This window comes from Balaenoptera ricei, chromosome 19 (genome assembly GCF_028023285.1).
Source record: "Balaenoptera ricei isolate mBalRic1 chromosome 19, mBalRic1.hap2, whole genome shotgun sequence".
In the NCBI taxonomy this organism is placed as follows: Eukaryota; Metazoa; Chordata; class Mammalia; order Artiodactyla; family Balaenopteridae; genus Balaenoptera; species Balaenoptera ricei.
In genome coordinates this window covers 45,299,618-45,316,714 of record NC_082657.1, presented here as the reverse complement: position 1 = coordinate 45,316,714, position 17,097 = coordinate 45,299,618, and the positions used below count along the sequence as shown (strand labels likewise).

Below are 17,097 nucleotides of genomic sequence, written 5' to 3'. Positions count from 1 at the left end.
CTATGACATTCTGAGGTGATCACATTGTAAGGGCTCGAGCATGAGAAAGCAGCCACTAACCAGCTACCCTGTCTCAAATATTTGGAGAAAGTCAATGCAAATACATACCTATGTATTATTCTTTTCTGATAATTCTTTCAATGTATCCCTTCTGGCTTTGTGCAAAGCGATTCTTTGTTTTGTACCTGAAAAATGAGTGGCACATGTAAATGTATGAAACATGTCAGAGCAGACATCCAAGGAGCTCTTCAGCTAACGAACGAGGAGCTCCGAGTTCTGGGAAAGAATCGTAAAAGCAGTGTAGAATCACAATATCTTAGAGCAGCCTTTATATCAACTCCCCTCTATCATATCACCAATCAGTGGTCATCAGCCTATACATGAACTCTGCAGTGACAGAAAACCCAGCACTCTCTAGACAGATCTAGGCATTTCTAGTTGCTACAGCAGTCTATATCAAATTCAGAATCTGACTCCCTGTCACGCATCAGTGCCAGTCTGCCTTCTGGAATGGTACACCCCATGGCACACCTCATCTCTTTTCCATCTGGCACATTTCCCAAACACATGAGGACAGTTTTGTTCTTCCTAAAGTTCTCTTCTCCCACATCACCCTCCTAAATCACTCCCTCGTGTGTTTATGACTTTCAGGAGCCCCCAAGGTTTTCTCATCCCAAGGACATGACAAGCAATGGCATCAGTGTGGCTGCTACAGATTCTGGGAAAGGGGCAGGGCCACACAAGAGTCTGGCAAATGTGACTGACTACCTGAAGTGAGAGTACATGTGACAACCTCAGCCTCTCTTCAGTCCTCAGCCTCTATCCAAGGTTTCTCCATAGCACACTATTGACATTATGGGCCAGATAATTCTTTTGGGGTGGTGGGGAGGGCTGTCCTGTGCGTTGTACGATATGTAGTAGCATCCTGGCCTCTACCCCCTAGATGCCTGCAGCACACACACCCCCGGATGTGACAAAGAAAAATGTCTCCAGCCATTGTCAAACGTCCTGGGGGAAGGGTGAGGGCAAAATCACCCTCACTCAAGAGCCACTGCTCTATCCAATGACTCTGTTCACCCGTGAGTACTCAAAACTCTCTCCTCTGCTGGCTTAACAGGTAACTCTCCAGAAAGTCTATCGTGTATCAAAATGCTATTTGAAATTTAATAGTATTTATCTCTTTAACGGTATCTGATGAAAGTAAAACTCGTTCTCCAGATGTTAAGAACCTCCCAGGTGGTTAATCCACATTTACCTTATCTCCTACCCCAGGCACTGGAAATTACAGAAATGATCTGACACCCATTTTCGGGATCCGTTCAAGAAGTACCAGTAGTGTAAGGCTTTTTGGCAACCTGAACAACTGAATTCAAGTAAAATATCCTGCCTGACCATGGCTTTGTGAGACAAGCCACAAACCTGTAGCAGGACCCTCCTCGCTGCTATTTACGGAATTGAGGTATCTGACTGGAAAGCCGGTGTAGGTGAACTAGCCAAGAAAGCAGTGGGTTCAGGATGAGAAGTTGGAAAGGGTGACAAGGGAGGGGAGAATGAACCTCAGCTGAAAAGAAAGGGGAAAAGTACCAAGAGATGAGTTCTCCTGACTGAAGAGAAGATACGCTGAAGGCCATCAGCTTGCCCTCGGGGCCCTCAGCTCTCTGGGGAGCTCTAAGGGAAGGGTGAGCCTGGATCTACGACTCCGGACTTCTGGTCTCAGCCCCCAGGCCTGACCATTCACTCAGACTCTCAATAAATACTTGTATTAAAAGACCTTACACGGGGACCACAGCTGGGAAAACATCGCCGCACCCTCATAAGTTACAGGGGGAGACCCGAACTGGCCAAGCCATGACAGGAGCTGTGAGGGCGACAAAAGAGCATTGCAGGGATCGGACATCGGATCGCCAGAAGCCCTCCGCCCTCCTGTTTCGTAATGCCAGGGCCCCATCGCCGCCTATCGCCGGACACTGGTCCTGCCTCCACCGCGCACCCTTCCCCAAGGTTGTCCGGGGCCTGGAGTCACCATCCCCTGTTCGGACCTACAGACCTCGCTGCTGCTGAGCTCTACAGATACCGCTCCTTCCACACAGTTCGCCAATTCCGCGGGCCTTACTGAGCCGCGCCAGCCACCGTCCGCGAGGCCTTGGCGCGCCCGTGACGTCACTGTCGTGCGCCTCTCCCGCAGCAAGGGGAATATGGCTCTAGCACGGCGGCTGCGGCTGTTGTCGCTCGCGGCTCGGTTGCTTCTGGCGCCTCGCCGGGACCTGATGGTCCGCGGTCCCAACGAGCCCCTGCCCGTGGTGCGCATCCCGCGGGCTCTACAGCGGCGGCAGGAAGAGCGGCAGAGCGGGCAGCGGAGCCCCCCGCGGCCGGTGCTGGTGCGACCTGGGCCGCTGCTGATCTCAGCGAGGCGACCGGAGTTGAACCAGCCGGCACGCCTCACGCTGGGCCCTTGGGAGCCCGCGCCACTCGCTTCGCGTGGCTGGAGGAATCGGCGCGCCCACGGGGACCGTTTCTCCATCGAGCGCGCGCAACATGAGGCTCCGGCGCTGCGGAACCTCTCGCCCAAGGGCAGCTTCACCGATCTGGGTCTGGAGCTCCGCGTTCTGAGCGCACTACGAGAGGCTGCTCCCGAAGTTGTTCGGCCCACAACCGTGCAGTCGAGTACCATTCCCCCACTCCTTCGCGGCCGCCACATGCTCTGCGCCGCAGAAACCGGCAGTGGCAAAACTCTCGGCTACGTGCTACCTCTCCTTCAACGGCTCTTGGGCCAGCCAAGCCTGGACCCCTGTCGTATCCCTGCTCCTCGAGGCCTGGTTCTTGTGCCTTCTCGAGAATTAGCTGAACAGGTGCGGGCCGTGGCCCAGCCCTTGGGCAACTCCTTGGGCCTCCAGGTGCGGGAGTTAGGGGGAGGCCATGGCATGAGTAGGATCAGGCTGCAACTGTCCAAACAACCTCCAGCAGATATACTAGTGGCCACTCCTGGGGCTCTGTGGAAGGCCCTGAAAACTCAACTGGTCAGCCTGGAGCAGCTGTCCTTCTTGGTGTTGGATGAGGCAGACACGCTGTTGGATGAAAGCTTCCTGGAACTGGTGGATTACATCTTGGAGGGGAGCCATATAGCAGAAGGCCCAGCTGACTTAAAAGACCCCTTCAATCCCAAAGCTCAGTTAGTGCTGGTGGGGGCCACATTTCCCAAAGGTGTAGGCCAGCTGCTTAGTAAAGTTGCCAGCTTAGACTCTCTAACTACCGTTACCAGTGACAAGCTCCACTGCATCATGCCTCATGTCAGACAGACATTCATGAGGCTGAAGGGAACAGAGAAGGTGACTGGGTTGGTGCAGATCCTCAAGCAGCATGACAGAGCATATAGGACTGGCCCCGCAGGAACTGTTCTGGTGTTCTGTAATTGCTCCAGCACTGTGAACTGGCTGGGGTATATTCTGGATGACCACAAAATCCAACACTTAAGACTGCAGGGACAGATGCCAGCCTCAATGAGAGCAGGCATCTTCCAGTCCTTCCAGAAGGGCTCCCGAGACATACTTCTCTGCACAGACATCGCTTCTCGGGGCCTGGACAGCACCCAGGTGGAGCTAGTCATCAATTATGATTTCCCTCTCACCCTGCAAGACTACATCCACAGAGCAGGGAGGGTGGGCCGGGTGGGGAGCGAGGTGCCAGGCACCGTCGTCAGCTTTGTGACCCATCCCTGGGACGTGAGCCTGGTTCAGAAGATTGAGCTGGCAGCTCGCCGGAGGAGAAGCCTTCCAGGACTAGGGTCCTCCTCAGTGACAGAGCCTTCGCACCAGCAAACCTTATTGCAGCAGGCTTATATATGATGCCACAACAGGGACCTTTCCCTCTGTGCTGGATGGGTGAGCACACTTGTCAGTAGGGTGCTCTGGGCTGCCTAGTCACCTTCTGAAGGCCCGGGCTGCTGTCTGGCTTCAAAAGGTAAGCTGCTGGCCAACACTGGAGGGTGAACTACTGAGCATGGCTCTCTGTAGTCTTTCACATGAAGAATAAAGTCGATCTTGGCTCTGTATTATGTCATGGTTTCTAACAATAAGCGATGTTTCTATGGGTGTCCCTTAATAACAGTTTCCACTGGGGCAGAATTCACTAGACTGAGAAGATTCACACTCCAAACTACCACACTTAGGATGAAGGCTCTTTCAATTGATGTTTTAGTTTAAATTTTATTTCCTGCCCCCAAACATCCATTAAGCGCCCAGGAGAAGGAAAAGGGGATGTGACTAGCAATAGAGAGAAATTTTCTTCACAACAATGGCCATGGCAAGCTTAGGCACTTTTGGTGAAATCTCTCTGGGAAGTACTGGCAGAGGAATAAAAGGCAAACTGACACAGAAGTATTGCTTGGTGTGCATTTCCAGGCTCTGCCTTCTTTCTCATCTCTTGGTGGCAGGCGGAGGAAGAGGAGAAAAGGTTAAACTTTTTTATAAACCGGCAGAATAAGCTTATAACATCCTCTCACTATCTCTGCATAGGTTCTAGTCTCTGCGGCATTATATAAGCTTTGCCCAAAGTAATGAACAGTTGAAAGTCAAATGTACTACTTCACCAAACAACTTGAAAATGCTTGCACACCGGAAAGGATTAAGTTGCAGAGAACACAAATGGACCCAGAGCAACCTTTGCCAAAAGAGAATATTGTGCTAAATGTACAGCTGTAGCGCTTTTCCATATGAAGAAACAGTCAGAAGGATAAAAGAACTTGGTCAAAATCACACAAGTAAGTAGGACAGAATCTGGTCTGTCTGTCCCAAGGGTTGTGTTCTTTAACCACCAGGCTAGCTTTTCTCAAATTTGATTCATGCATAGAATAACTATACACCTCTGTTTGCCTTGAATATTCCCTGTTTATACGTATGCCTGCTGCAGTTTTTAACATTGCCCACTTTGACTCCCAAAAGCAACCGAGAATACACAATACTTTGGTCACTCTATCCATGGACCACTGTGGTGGGACTGCCCAGGAAGCTTATTAAAAGTGCAGCTTCCTGAGCCCTACTCCAGATCTACATAAGTTTTCTGAGGGTTCGCTCAAGAATCCAGGTACAAGTCTTTTTAAGTGGTTTTGTGGAACCCCCCAGGTGAGTCTCTCGCTCTCTTAAGTTAATAAACCATTTATTCTGCCTTCCCCAGATGCGCAGCCAGGTCCTGTTAAGGTAGGAGTCCCCACACCACATCAGAGGGATGCTCCCAGCCAAGTAATCTCTGGAGACTTGGAGAATCTGAATGGTCTCATGCTGGCCCACCTCCCATGACAAACCTCCTCCAGAGCATTCCCCTTCACATTTTACCTTCTACCGCTCCCAAAGGCAGTCTGCTCCAATGAGGCCTGACTTCGTCTGTCCCACCGTACACGGACTGATTCAAGCAGTTTAGGAATACAAGGTGCTGTGGTTCTCAACCAGAGTGGCCCAACCTCTAAAATACTAGTCCAAACAGTCTGTACCTCCTGGGCACATCCCCTCTGCAACAGCCCCAGTACACGAATGTCCCATCTTTGCTTTTTCAAGGTCGGCAACAGGGAGTCCCCTCCTAAAGAAGGTCCTCTCTCATTGCCACACTCTCAAAGGCTGCACCCAATGTGGTTCCTTCCTGTGGGCCTGATCAGGCTAAGGGCAGAGTTGTCTCTTTCCTTCTCTGAGTCGGACCAAATCGTCTTAGTAACACCTCTTCACAGTGTTGACCATGTGTTTCACGGGGGCTGCTGCTGAGCCTTTATCTCATCCTTTCACGGTGGAGAGAGAGAGGAGTATAATGATTTTTACTTCTAGGGGAGAGGGGAGTGTAACGATTACGTTGTCATTTTGTATTATGTCCTTTGGTCATGAACTTGTTTTGAATTTCGTAAGAAAATGGGCCCACCATTCCCACTTTGTGAGGTCATTCAGCACCCTCATTTTGCACCTTTAACATCTCTCTCAGTGTCACTTGGAAATGTTTGCAATGGCATGAGCTTGTCCTCACATTCCTCTCAGCTGTAAATCCGGAGCCCCAACATGAACCTAACCATTGAGCAGAACACCTCTCCACTACCTGTGTAACACTGGGTAGGCCCCTTAACCTCTTGGTTTTCTTCAGTCCTCAGTTGTGAAAATGTGAGGGTTCTATGAATTTATATTTGGGGCAGGACAAGGTCGAGGAGAGTGTGTCTTTGCTTTTATTCTTCCAATCTGGAATGTCTTCCCTCTCTTCCCCATGGGTCCAAATCTCACTTGTCCTTCAGGCCCACTGCCAAGGAGCCTTCCCTGATTCCCCAGTCCACACAAATCTCTGCCTCTTAGGGTCAGTGCCATACAACCTAGCTGTCTGTGACGTTAATCTTGCCTCTCAAGCCAATCTCAGAATGTGGGTCTCTCTTGCCCTCCTGGGGCCCCTGGGGCTGTGCCAGCCCACCGGCACGCCCCACGTGGGGTGTCTACTAGACTAGGGCATGGGTGGGGAGGCCCAGGTGTGAGGGGCCAGGCAGAGTACCTCTGCCTCCCCCCTACTCTCCTCCACAAAACTGCCCCTCCTCCTGAAGCCTGCCCCTCAAGTCACAGCTTCCTTATACGACCTCACTGGGTAAGGGTAACTATGCCAACGTGCTGCCCTCAGAGAAACTTCCCTGCCAGTTCTCCACCAGATACCAATCTTTTGGTTGTCTGAGAGAGAACGCCTGACCAGATCTCCTATAGTTACTCTAAGCTGTCCTCTGCTCCCTGGGAGGGCAGTGCAGCAGGTACACGGAGACCGGGCATCTGTACAGGACGCATGGTGTACACACAGCCTCCCCTGGCTGCCACATGTTCCTGTGGGGCTTGCCCACCACATACACCTGAACACTTTCCCAGCTGTAAGTCACACCAGTGACCTGGGACACCTTCAGGGACCCACAGTGCTCACTGCTGAGGACAAGTGAAAGGTCATCCCTGGACAAGTGTGCAGGATGGTTCTGATCTTTATAAATGTAGCCTTCCCCTTTGGGCTACAGGATGCTTCCATGCAGACCCTTTCCTGACTGGCCTCTTAGCAAAAGACAAGTGCATTTTTGTTGGCAAATGGTAAATGGAGCAGTTTGAGGAAGAGGGCCACTCTTGAAACACACCTTCAAACCCAGGCACCTCTGTGCTGTCATGTAGACATCTGTATCGGTGCCCTCAGACACATCCCATCCTGAGCTGCTGAGTACTAGGGGAGAGGGTGGTGCCATATTGATGGGAAGACCGGAAGAACCAAGGGGGGTGTTGAAGTGCTAATGAGCCTGGAGGGCTGAGGAGATGGTGTCCCAGGAGGCTGGGTTGACGTGAGCCTAGACTTGGTACCCAGAACCCGGTTCTGAGTCTCCGGATCACTCTGCCTCTGTATTTGGCCTTGTTCTAATCTAGATAAATGTATCAGAGGGCTAGAGTTCAGTGTGGTTGAAACAGGCAGTATAAATGGGGCCCAAGAGGGGTTGCCAAGGTGGGAGGGGTTCTTAACCAACTTATATTAGATTATTTTTATCCAAAACTTGAAAGGCATTTCCATTAAAGCCTCAGAAGTGACAGACTGCAAGAAATGTTTTCTCTGTTGTGGAAGGGAGAGATGGAGAGGATCATGACTGCAATTACTTTCGGGTTCTACTGTTTTCCCTGGAAACGGTGAAGAGACTTCCTCCTGTGCTGCAGCCGTAGGCTCTAGGAATTGCTTTGGCAGCAAGTGTCCCTTCTCTAGGGACTCATAGAGGTGATGGGCCAAGGCTGTGTTTTGGATGTCACGTAGATTAAAGGTCTTCAGCCAGAAACTGGGAGAGACATGAGAGAGCGAAATTCTGGCGGGAGACTGTGTACAGCAGAAGTGACTGGTCAGTTCTGATTTTCTTTGCAGCAGCAGTGGCTCCCGTTTCTCTTCCTATACCTGGTCACTACCGTGTCCTCAACCGAGGGTGTGGAGAAACGCAGCTGGGCTGGCATGGGGAGACATACTGCCTGGTTGGTGGCTACCGGGCCTACGGGGATGTTCCTTTGGCCACGCCAGCACAGGTGGAAGCAGAGAAGCCAGTCCCCAGACGTGCTCCCTAGAGAAAGTGCCCTCCGGAAGAGTCGGACGAAGACCTGGGTTGCCCCAGACCCAAACTCCGGCGATTGCAGCATTCAAGCAGTTTAGGACTAGAAGATGCTTTGATTCTCAAGCAGCGTGGCCCAACCTCTGGGCACATCCCCTCTGCAACAGCCCCAGTACACGAGTGTCCCATCTTTGCTTTTTCAAGGTCGGCAACAGGGAGTCCCCTCCTAAAGAAGGTCCTCTCTCATTGCCACACTCTCAAAGGCTGCCCCCAATGTGGTTCCTTCCTGTGGGCCTGATCAGGCTAAGGGCAGAGTTGTCTCTTTCCTTCTCTGAGTCGGACCAAATCGTCTTAGTAACACCTCTTCACAGTGTTGACCATGTGTTTCACGGGGGCTGCTGCTGAGCCTTTATCTCATCCTTTCACGGTGGAGAGAGAGAGGAGTATAATGATTTTTACTTCTAGGGGAGAGGGGAGTGTAACGATTACGTTGTCATTTTGTATTATGTCCTTTGGTCATGAACTTGTTTTGAATTTCGTAAGAAAATGGGCCCACCATTCCCACTTTGTGAGGTCATTCAGCACCCTCATTTTGCACCTTTAACATCTCTCTCAGTGTCACTTGGAAATGTTTGCAATGGCATGAGCTTGTCCTCACATTCCTCTCAGCTGTAAATCCGGAGCCCCAACATGAACCTAACCATTGAGCAGAACACCTCTCCACTACCTGTGTAACACTGGGTAGGCCCCTTAACCTCTTGGTTTTCTTCAGTCCTCAGTTGTGAAAATGTGAGGGTTCTATGAATTTATATTTGGGGCAGGACAAGGTCGAGGAGAGTGTGTCTTTGCTTTTATTCTTCCAATCTGGAATGTCTTCCCTCTCTTCCCCATGGGTCCAAATCTCACTTGTCCTTCAGGCCCACTGCCAAGGAGCCTTCCCTGATTCCCCAGTCCACACAAATCTCTGCCTCTTAGGGTCAGTGCCATACAACCTAGCTGTCTGTGACGTTAATCTTGCCTCTCAAGCCAATCTCAGAATGTGGGTCTCTCTTGCCCTCCTGGGGCCCCTGGGGCTGTGCCAGCCCACCGGCACGCCCCACGTGGGGTGTCTACTAGACTAGGGCATGGGTGGGGAGGCCCAGGTGTGAGGGGCCAGGCAGAGTACCTCTGCCTCCCCCCTACTCGCCTCCACAAAACTGCCCCTCCTCCTGAAGCCTGCCCCTCAAGTCACAGCTTCCTTATACGACCTCACTGGGTAAGGGTAACTATGCCAACGTGCTGCCCTCAGAGAAACTTCCCTGCCAGTTCTCCACCAGATACCAATCTTTTGGTTGTCTGAGAGAGAACGCCTGACCAGATCTCCTATAGTTACTCTAAGCTGTCCTCTGCTCCCTGGGAGGGCAGTGCAGCAGGTACACGGAGACCGGGCATCTGTACAGGACGCATGGTGTACACACGGCCTCCCCTGGCTGCCACATGTTCCTGTGGGGCTTGCCCACCACATACACCTGAACACTTTCCCAGCTGTAAGTCACACCAGTGACCTGGGACACCTTCAGGGACCCACAGTGCTCACTGCTGAGGACAAGTGAAAGGTCATCCCTGGACAAGTGTGCAGGATGGTTCTGATCTTTATAAATGTAGCCTTCCCCTTTGGGCTACAGGATGCTTCCATGCAGACCCTTTCCTGACTGGCCTCTTAGCAAAAGACAAGTGCATTTTTGTTGGCAAATGGTAAATGGAGCAGTTTGAGGAAGAGGGCCACTCTTGAAACACACCTTCAAACCCAGGCACCTCTGTGCTGTCATGTAGACATCTGTATCGGTGCCCTCAGACACATCCCATCCTGAGCTGCTGAGTACTAGGGGAGAGGGTGGTGCCATATTGATGGGAAGACCGGAAGAACCAAGGGGGGTGTTGAAGTGCTAATGAGCCTGGAGGGCTGAGGAGATGGTGTCCCAGGAGGCTGGGTTGACGTGAGCCTAGACTTGGTACCCAGAACCCGGTTCTGAGTCTCCGGATCACTCTGCCTCTGTATTTGGCCTTGTTCTAATCTAGATAAATGTATCAGAGGGCTAGAGTTCAGTGTGGTTGAAACAGGCAGTATAAATGGGGCCCAAGAGGGGTTGCCAAGGTGGGAGGGGTTCTTAACCAACTTATATTAGATTATTTTTATCCAAAACTTGAAAGGCATTTCCATTAAAGCCTCAGAAGTGACAGACTGCAAGAAATGTTTTCTCTGTTGTGGAAGGGAGAGATGGAGAGGATCATGACTGCAATTACTTTCGGGTTCTACTGTTTTCCCTGGAAACGGTGAAGAGACTTCCTCCTGTGCTGCAGCCGTAGGCTCTAGGAATTGCTTTGGCAGCAAGTGTCCCTTCTCTAGGGACTCATAGAGGTGATGGGCCAAGGCTGTGTTTTGGATGTCACGTAGATTAAAGGTCTTCAGCCAGAAACTGGGAGAGACATGAGAGAGCGAAATTCTGGCGGGAGACTGTGTACAGCAGAAGTGACTGGTCAGTTCTGATTTTCTTTGCAGCAGCAGTGGCTCCCGTTTCTCTTCCTATACCTGGTCACTACCGTGTCCTCAACCGAGGGTGTGGAGAAACGCAGCTGGGCTGGCATGGGGAGACATACTGCCTGGTTGGTGGCTACCGGGCCTACGGGGATGTTCCTTTGGCCACGCCAGCACAGGTGGAAGCAGAGAAGCCAGTCCCCAGACGTGCTCCCTAGAGAAAGTGCCCTCCGGAAGAGTCGGACGAAGACCTGGGTTGCCCCAGACCCAAACTCCGGCGATTGCAGCATTCAAGCAGTTTAGGACTAGAAGATGCTTTGATTCTCAAGCAGCGTGGCCCAACCTCTGGGCACATCCCCTCTGCAACAGCCCCAGTACACGAGTGTCCCATCTTTGCTTTTTCAAGGTCGGCAACAGGGAGTCCCCTCCTAAAGAAGGTCCTCTCTCATTGCCACACTCTCAAAGGCTGCCCCCAATGTGGTTCCTTCCTGTGGGCCTGATCAGGCTAAGGGCAGAGTTGTCTCTTTCCTTCTCTGAGTCGGACCAAATCGTCTTAGTAACACCTCTTCACAGTGTTGACCATGTGTTTCACGGGGGCTGCTGCTGAGCCTTTATCTCATCCTTTCACGGTGGAGAGAGAGAGGAGTATAATGATTTTTACTTCTAGGGGAGAGGGGAGTGTAACGATTACGTTGTCATTTTGTATTATGTCCTTTGGTCATGAACTTGTTTTGAATTTCGTAAGAAAATGGGCCCACCATTCCCACTTTGTGAGGTCATTCAGCACCCTCATTTTGCACCTTTAACATCTCTCTCAGTGTCACTTGGAAATGTTTGCAATGGCATGAGCTTGTCCTCACATTCCTCTCAGCTGTAAATCCGGAGCCCCAACATGAACCTAACCATTGAGCAGAACACCTCTCCACTACCTGTGTAACACTGGGTAGGCCCCTTAACCTCTTGGTTTTCTTCAGTCCTCAGTTGTGAAAATGTGAGGGTTCTATGAATTTATATTTGGGGCAGGACAAGGTCGAGGAGAGTGTGTCTTTGCTTTTATTCTTCCAATCTGGAATGTCTTCCCTCTCTTCCCCATGGGTCCAAATCTCACTTGTCCTTCAGGCCCACTGCCAAGGAGCCTTCCCTGATTCCCCAGTCCACACAAATCTCTGCCTCTTAGGGTCAGTGCCATACAACCTAGCTGTCTGTGACGTTAATCTTGCCTCTCAAGCCAATCTCAGAATGTGGGTCTCTCTTGCCCTCCTGGGGCCCCTGGGGCTGTGCCAGCCCACCGGCACGCCCCACGTGGGGTGTCTACTAGACTAGGGCATGGGTGGGGAGGCCCAGGTGTGAGGGGCCAGGCAGAGTACCTCTGCCTCCCCCCTACTCTCCTCCACAAAACTGCCCCTCCTCCTGAAGCCTGCCCCTCAAGTCACAGCTTCCTTATACGACCTCACTGGGTAAGGGTAACTATGCCAACGTGCTGCCCTCAGAGAAACTTCCCTGCCAGTTCTCCACCAGATACCAATCTTTTGGTTGTCTGAGAGAGAACGCCTGACCAGATCTCCTATAGTTACTCTAAGCTGTCCTCTGCTCCCTGGGAGGGCAGTGCAGCAGGTACACGGAGACCGGGCATCTGTACAGGACGCATGGTGTACACACAGCCTCCCCTGGCTGCCACATGTTCCTGTGGGGCTTGCCCACCACATACACCTGAACACTTTCCCAGCTGTAAGTCACACCAGTGACCTGGGACACCTTCAGGGACCCACAGTGCTCACTGCTGAGGACAAGTGAAAGGTCATCCCTGGACAAGTGTGCAGGATGGTTCTGATCTTTATAAATGTAGCCTTCCCCTTTGGGCTACAGGATGCTTCCATGCAGACCCTTTCCTGACTGGCCTCTTAGCAAAAGACAAGTGCATTTTTGTTGGCAAATGGTAAATGGAGCAGTTTGAGGAAGAGGGCCACTCTTGAAACACACCTTCAAACCCAGGCACCTCTGTGCTGTCATGTAGACATCTGTATCGGTGCCCTCAGACACATCCCATCCTGAGCTGCTGAGTACTAGGGGAGAGGGTGGTGCCATATTGATGGGAAGACCGGAAGAACCAAGGGGGGTGTTGAAGTGCTAATGAGCCTGGAGGGCTGAGGAGATGGTGTCCCAGGAGGCTGGGTTGACGTGAGCCTAGACTTGGTACCCAGAACCCGGTTCTGAGTCTCCGGATCACTCTGCCTCTGTATTTGGCCTTGTTCTAATCTAGATAAATGTATCAGAGGGCTAGAGTTCAGTGTGGTTGAAACAGGCAGTATAAATGGGGCCCAAGAGGGGTTGCCAAGGTGGGAGGGGTTCTTAACCAACTTATATTAGATTATTTTTATCCAAAACTTGAAAGGCATTTCCATTAAAGCCTCAGAAGTGACAGACTGCAAGAAATGTTTTCTCTGTTGTGGAAGGGAGAGATGGAGAGGATCATGACTGCAATTACTTTCGGGTTCTACTGTTTTCCCTGGAAACGGTGAAGAGACTTCCTCCTGTGCTGCAGCCGTAGGCTCTAGGAATTGCTTTGGCAGCAAGTGTCCCTTCTCTAGGGACTCATAGAGGTGATGGGCCAAGGCTGTGTTTTGGATGTCACGTAGATTAAAGGTCTTCAGCCAGAAACTGGGAGAGACATGAGAGAGCGAAATTCTGGCGGGAGACTGTGTACAGCAGAAGTGACTGGTCAGTTCTGATTTTCTTTGCAGCAGCAGTGGCTCCCGTTTCTCTTCCTATACCTGGTCACTACCGTGTCCTCAACCGAGGGTGTGGAGAAACGCAGCTGGGCTGGCATGGGGAGACATACTGCCTGGTTGGTGGCTACCGGGCCTACGGGGATGTTCCTTTGGCCACGCCAGCACAGGTGGAAGCAGAGAAGCCAGTCCCCAGACGTGCTCCCTAGAGAAAGTGCCCTCCGGAAGAGTCGGACGAAGACCTGGGTTGCCCCAGACCCAAACTCCGGCGATTGCAGCATTCAAGCAGTTTAGGACTAGAAGATGCTTTGATTCTCAAGCAGCGTGGCCCAACCTCTGGGCACATCCCCTCTGCAACAGCCCCAGTACACGAGTGTCCCATCTTTGCTTTTTCAAGGTCGGCAACAGGGAGTCCCCTCCTAAAGAAGGTCCTCTCTCATTGCCACACTCTCAAAGGCTGCCCCCAATGTGGTTCCTTCCTGTGGGCCTGATCAGGCTAAGGGCAGAGTTGTCTCTTTCCTTCTCTGAGTCGGACCAAATCGTCTTAGTAACACCTCTTCACAGTGTTGACCATGTGTTTCACGGGGGCTGCTGCTGAGCCTTTATCTCATCCTTTCACGGTGGAGAGAGAGAGGAGTATAATGATTTTTACTTCTAGGGGAGAGGGGAGTGTAACGATTACGTTGTCATTTTGTATTATGTCCTTTGGTCATGAACTTGTTTTGAATTTCGTAAGAAAATGGGCCCACCATTCCCACTTTGTGAGGTCATTCAGCACCCTCATTTTGCACCTTTAACATCTCTCTCAGTGTCACTTGGAAATGTTTGCAATGGCATGAGCTTGTCCTCACATTCCTCTCAGCTGTAAATCCGGAGCCCCAACATGAACCTAACCATTGAGCAGAACACCTCTCCACTACCTGTGTAACACTGGGTAGGCCCCTTAACCTCTTGGTTTTCTTCAGTCCTCAGTTGTGAAAATGTGAGGGTTCTATGAATTTATATTTGGGGCAGGACAAGGTCGAGGAGAGTGTGTCTTTGCTTTTATTCTTCCAATCTGGAATGTCTTCCCTCTCTTCCCCATGGGTCCAAATCTCACTTGTCCTTCAGGCCCACTGCCAAGGAGCCTTCCCTGATTCCCCAGTCCACACAAATCTCTGCCTCTTAGGGTCAGTGCCATACAACCTAGCTGTCTGTGACGTTAATCTTGCCTCTCAAGCCAATCTCAGAATGTGGGTCTCTCTTGCCCTCCTGGGGCCCCTGGGGCTGTGCCAGCCCACCGGCACGCCCCACGTGGGGTGTCTACTAGACTAGGGCATGGGTGGGGAGGCCCAGGTGTGAGGGGCCAGGCAGAGTACCTCTGCCTCCCCCCTACTCTCCTCCACAAAACTGCCCCTCCTCCTGAAGCCTGCCCCTCAAGTCACAGCTTCCTTATACGACCTCACTGGGTAAGGGTAACTATGCCAACGTGCTGCCCTCAGAGAAACTTCCCTGCCAGTTCTCCACCAGATACCAATCTTTTGGTTGTCTGAGAGAGAACGCCTGACCAGATCTCCTATAGTTACTCTAAGCTGTCCTCTGCTCCCTGGGAGGGCAGTGCAGCAGGTACACGGAGACCGGGCATCTGTACAGGACGCATGGTGTACACACAGCCTCCCCTGGCTGCCACATGTTCCTGTGGGGCTTGCCCACCACATACACCTGAACACTTTCCCAGCTGTAAGTCACACCAGTGACCTGGGACACCTTCAGGGACCCACAGTGCTCACTGCTGAGGACAAGTGAAAGGTCATCCCTGGACAAGTGTGCAGGATGGTTCTGATCTTTATAAATGTAGCCTTCCCCTTTGGGCTACAGGATGCTTCCATGCAGACCCTTTCCTGACTGGCCTCTTAGCAAAAGACAAGTGCATTTTTGTTGGCAAATGGTAAATGGAGCAGTTTGAGGAAGAGGGCCACTCTTGAAACACACCTTCAAACCCAGGCACCTCTGTGCTGTCATGTAGACATCTGTATCGGTGCCCTCAGACACATCCCATCCTGAGCTGCTGAGTACTAGGGGAGAGGGTGGTGCCATATTGATGGGAAGACCGGAAGAACCAAGGGGGGTGTTGAAGTGCTAATGAGCCTGGAGGGCTGAGGAGATGGTGTCCCAGGAGGCTGGGTTGACGTGAGCCTAGACTTGGTACCCAGAACCCGGTTCTGAGTCTCCGGATCACTCTGCCTCTGTATTTGGCCTTGTTCTAATCTAGATAAATGTATCAGAGGGCTAGAGTTCAGTGTGGTTGAAACAGGCAGTATAAATGGGGCCCAAGAGGGGTTGCCAAGGTGGGAGGGGTTCTTAACCAACTTATATTAGATTATTTTTATCCAAAACTTGAAAGGCATTTCCATTAAAGCCTCAGAAGTGACAGACTGCAAGAAATGTTTTCTCTGTTGTGGAAGGGAGAGATGGAGAGGATCATGACTGCAATTACTTTCGGGTTCTACTGTTTTCCCTGGAAACGGTGAAGAGACTTCCTCCTGTGCTGCAGCCGTAGGCTCTAGGAATTGCTTTGGCAGCAAGTGTCCCTTCTCTAGGGACTCATAGAGGTGATGGGCCAAGGCTGTGTTTTGGATGTCACGTAGATTAAAGGTCTTCAGCCAGAAACTGGGAGAGACATGAGAGAGCGAAATTCTGGAGGGAGACTGTGTACAGCAGAAGTGACTGGTCAGTTCTGATTTTCTTTGCAGCAGCAGTGGCTCCCGTTTCTCTTCCTATACCTGGTCACTACCGTGTCCTCAACCGAGGGTGTGGAGAAACGCAGCTGGGCTGGCATGGGGAGACATACTGCCTGGTTGGTGGCTACCGGGCCTACGGGGATGTTCCTTTGGCCACGCCAGCACAGGTGGAAGCAGAGAAGCCAGTCCCCAGACGTGCTCCCTAGAGAAAGTGCCCTCCGGAAGAGTCGGACGAAGACCTGGGTTGCCCCAGACCCAAACTCCGGCGATTGCAGCATTCAAGCAGTTTAGGACTAGAAGATGCTTTGATTCTCAAGCAGCGTGGCCCAACCTCTGGGCACATCCCCTCTGCAACAGCCCCAGTACACGAGTGTCCCATCTTTGCTTTTTCAAGGTCGGCAACAGGGAGTCCCCTCCTAAAGAAGGTCCTCTCTCATTGCCACACTCTCAAAGGCTGCCCCCAATGTGGTTCCTTCCTGTGGGCCTGATCAGGCTAAGGGCAGAGTTGTCTCTTTCCTTCTCTGAGTCGGACCAAATCGTCTTAGTAACACCTCTTCACAGTGTTGACCATGTGTTTCACGGGGGCTGCTGCTGAGCCTTTATCTCATCCTTTCACGGTGGAGAGAGAGAGGAGTATAATGATTTTTACTTCTAGGGGAGAGGGGAGTGTAACGATTACGTTGTCATTTTGTATTATGTCCTTTGGTCATGAACTTGTTTTGAATTTCGTAAGAAAATGGGCCCACCATTCCCACTTTGTGAGGTCATTCAGCACCCTCATTTTGCACCTTTAACATCTCTCTCAGTGTCACTTGGAAATGTTTGCAATGGCATGAGCTTGTCCTCACATTCCTCTCAGCTGTAAATCCGGAGCCCCAACATGAACCTAACCATTGAGCAGAACACCTCTCCACTACCTGTGTAACACTGGGTAGGCCCCTTAACCTCTTGGTTTTCTTCAGTCCTCAGTTGTGAAAATGTGAGGGTTCTATGAATTTATATTTGGGGCAGGACAAGGTCGAGGAGAGTGTGTCTTTGCTTTTATTCTTCCAATCTGGAATGTCTTCCCTCTCTTCC

At 51.4% G+C, this 17,097-nt stretch overlaps 2 protein-coding genes across 8 annotated transcripts in view; one reads left to right on the top strand and one right to left on the bottom strand.

The window, feature by feature from the left end:
• The window catches only part of DUS2 (dihydrouridine synthase 2), a 43,506-nt gene extending 41,359 nt beyond the window's left edge, over window positions 1-2,147 (bottom strand). For 3 of the 5 annotated variants that reach the window (XM_059903975.1, XM_059903979.1, XM_059903978.1), the window contains exons 1-2: window positions 2,048-2,147; window positions 109-185 (exon numbers count right to left, since the gene is read on the bottom strand). The gene's annotated coding sequence lies outside the window, so the exon portion shown is untranslated. Of the gene's footprint in view, window positions 1-108; window positions 186-1,776; window positions 1,859-2,047 lie in introns of all 5 variants that reach the window. The other 2 variants (XM_059903976.1, XM_059903977.1) reach the window with 2 other exon arrangements.
• DDX28 (DEAD-box helicase 28) lies at window positions 2,130-8,346 on the top strand. Of its 3 annotated transcripts, none has more exons than XR_009498952.1 (2): window positions 2,133-3,957; window positions 7,885-8,346. XR_009498952.1 is itself a non-coding variant. In XM_059903974.1 (1 exon), exon 1 carries the CDS (start codon window positions 2,196-2,198, stop codon window positions 3,840-3,842), a length of 1,647 nt encoding a protein of 548 aa, XP_059759957.1. In that variant the 5' UTR covers window positions 2,130-2,195; the 3' UTR covers window positions 3,843-4,048. The 3 variants fall into 3 exon arrangements, 1 of the variants encoding a protein (XP_059759957.1); XR_009498953.1 differs by having other exon boundaries at window positions 7,882-8,346; XM_059903974.1 differs by lacking the exon at window positions 7,885-8,346 and having other exon boundaries at window positions 2,130-4,048.
• Window positions 8,347-17,097: the final 8,751 nt, after the last annotated feature.

Excerpts from the sequence above, each read along its gene's own strand:
- DDX28 (XM_059903974.1), top strand. The coding sequence starts at position 2,196 with ATGGCTCTAGCACGGCGGCTGCGGCTGTTGTCGCTCGCGGCTCGGTTG.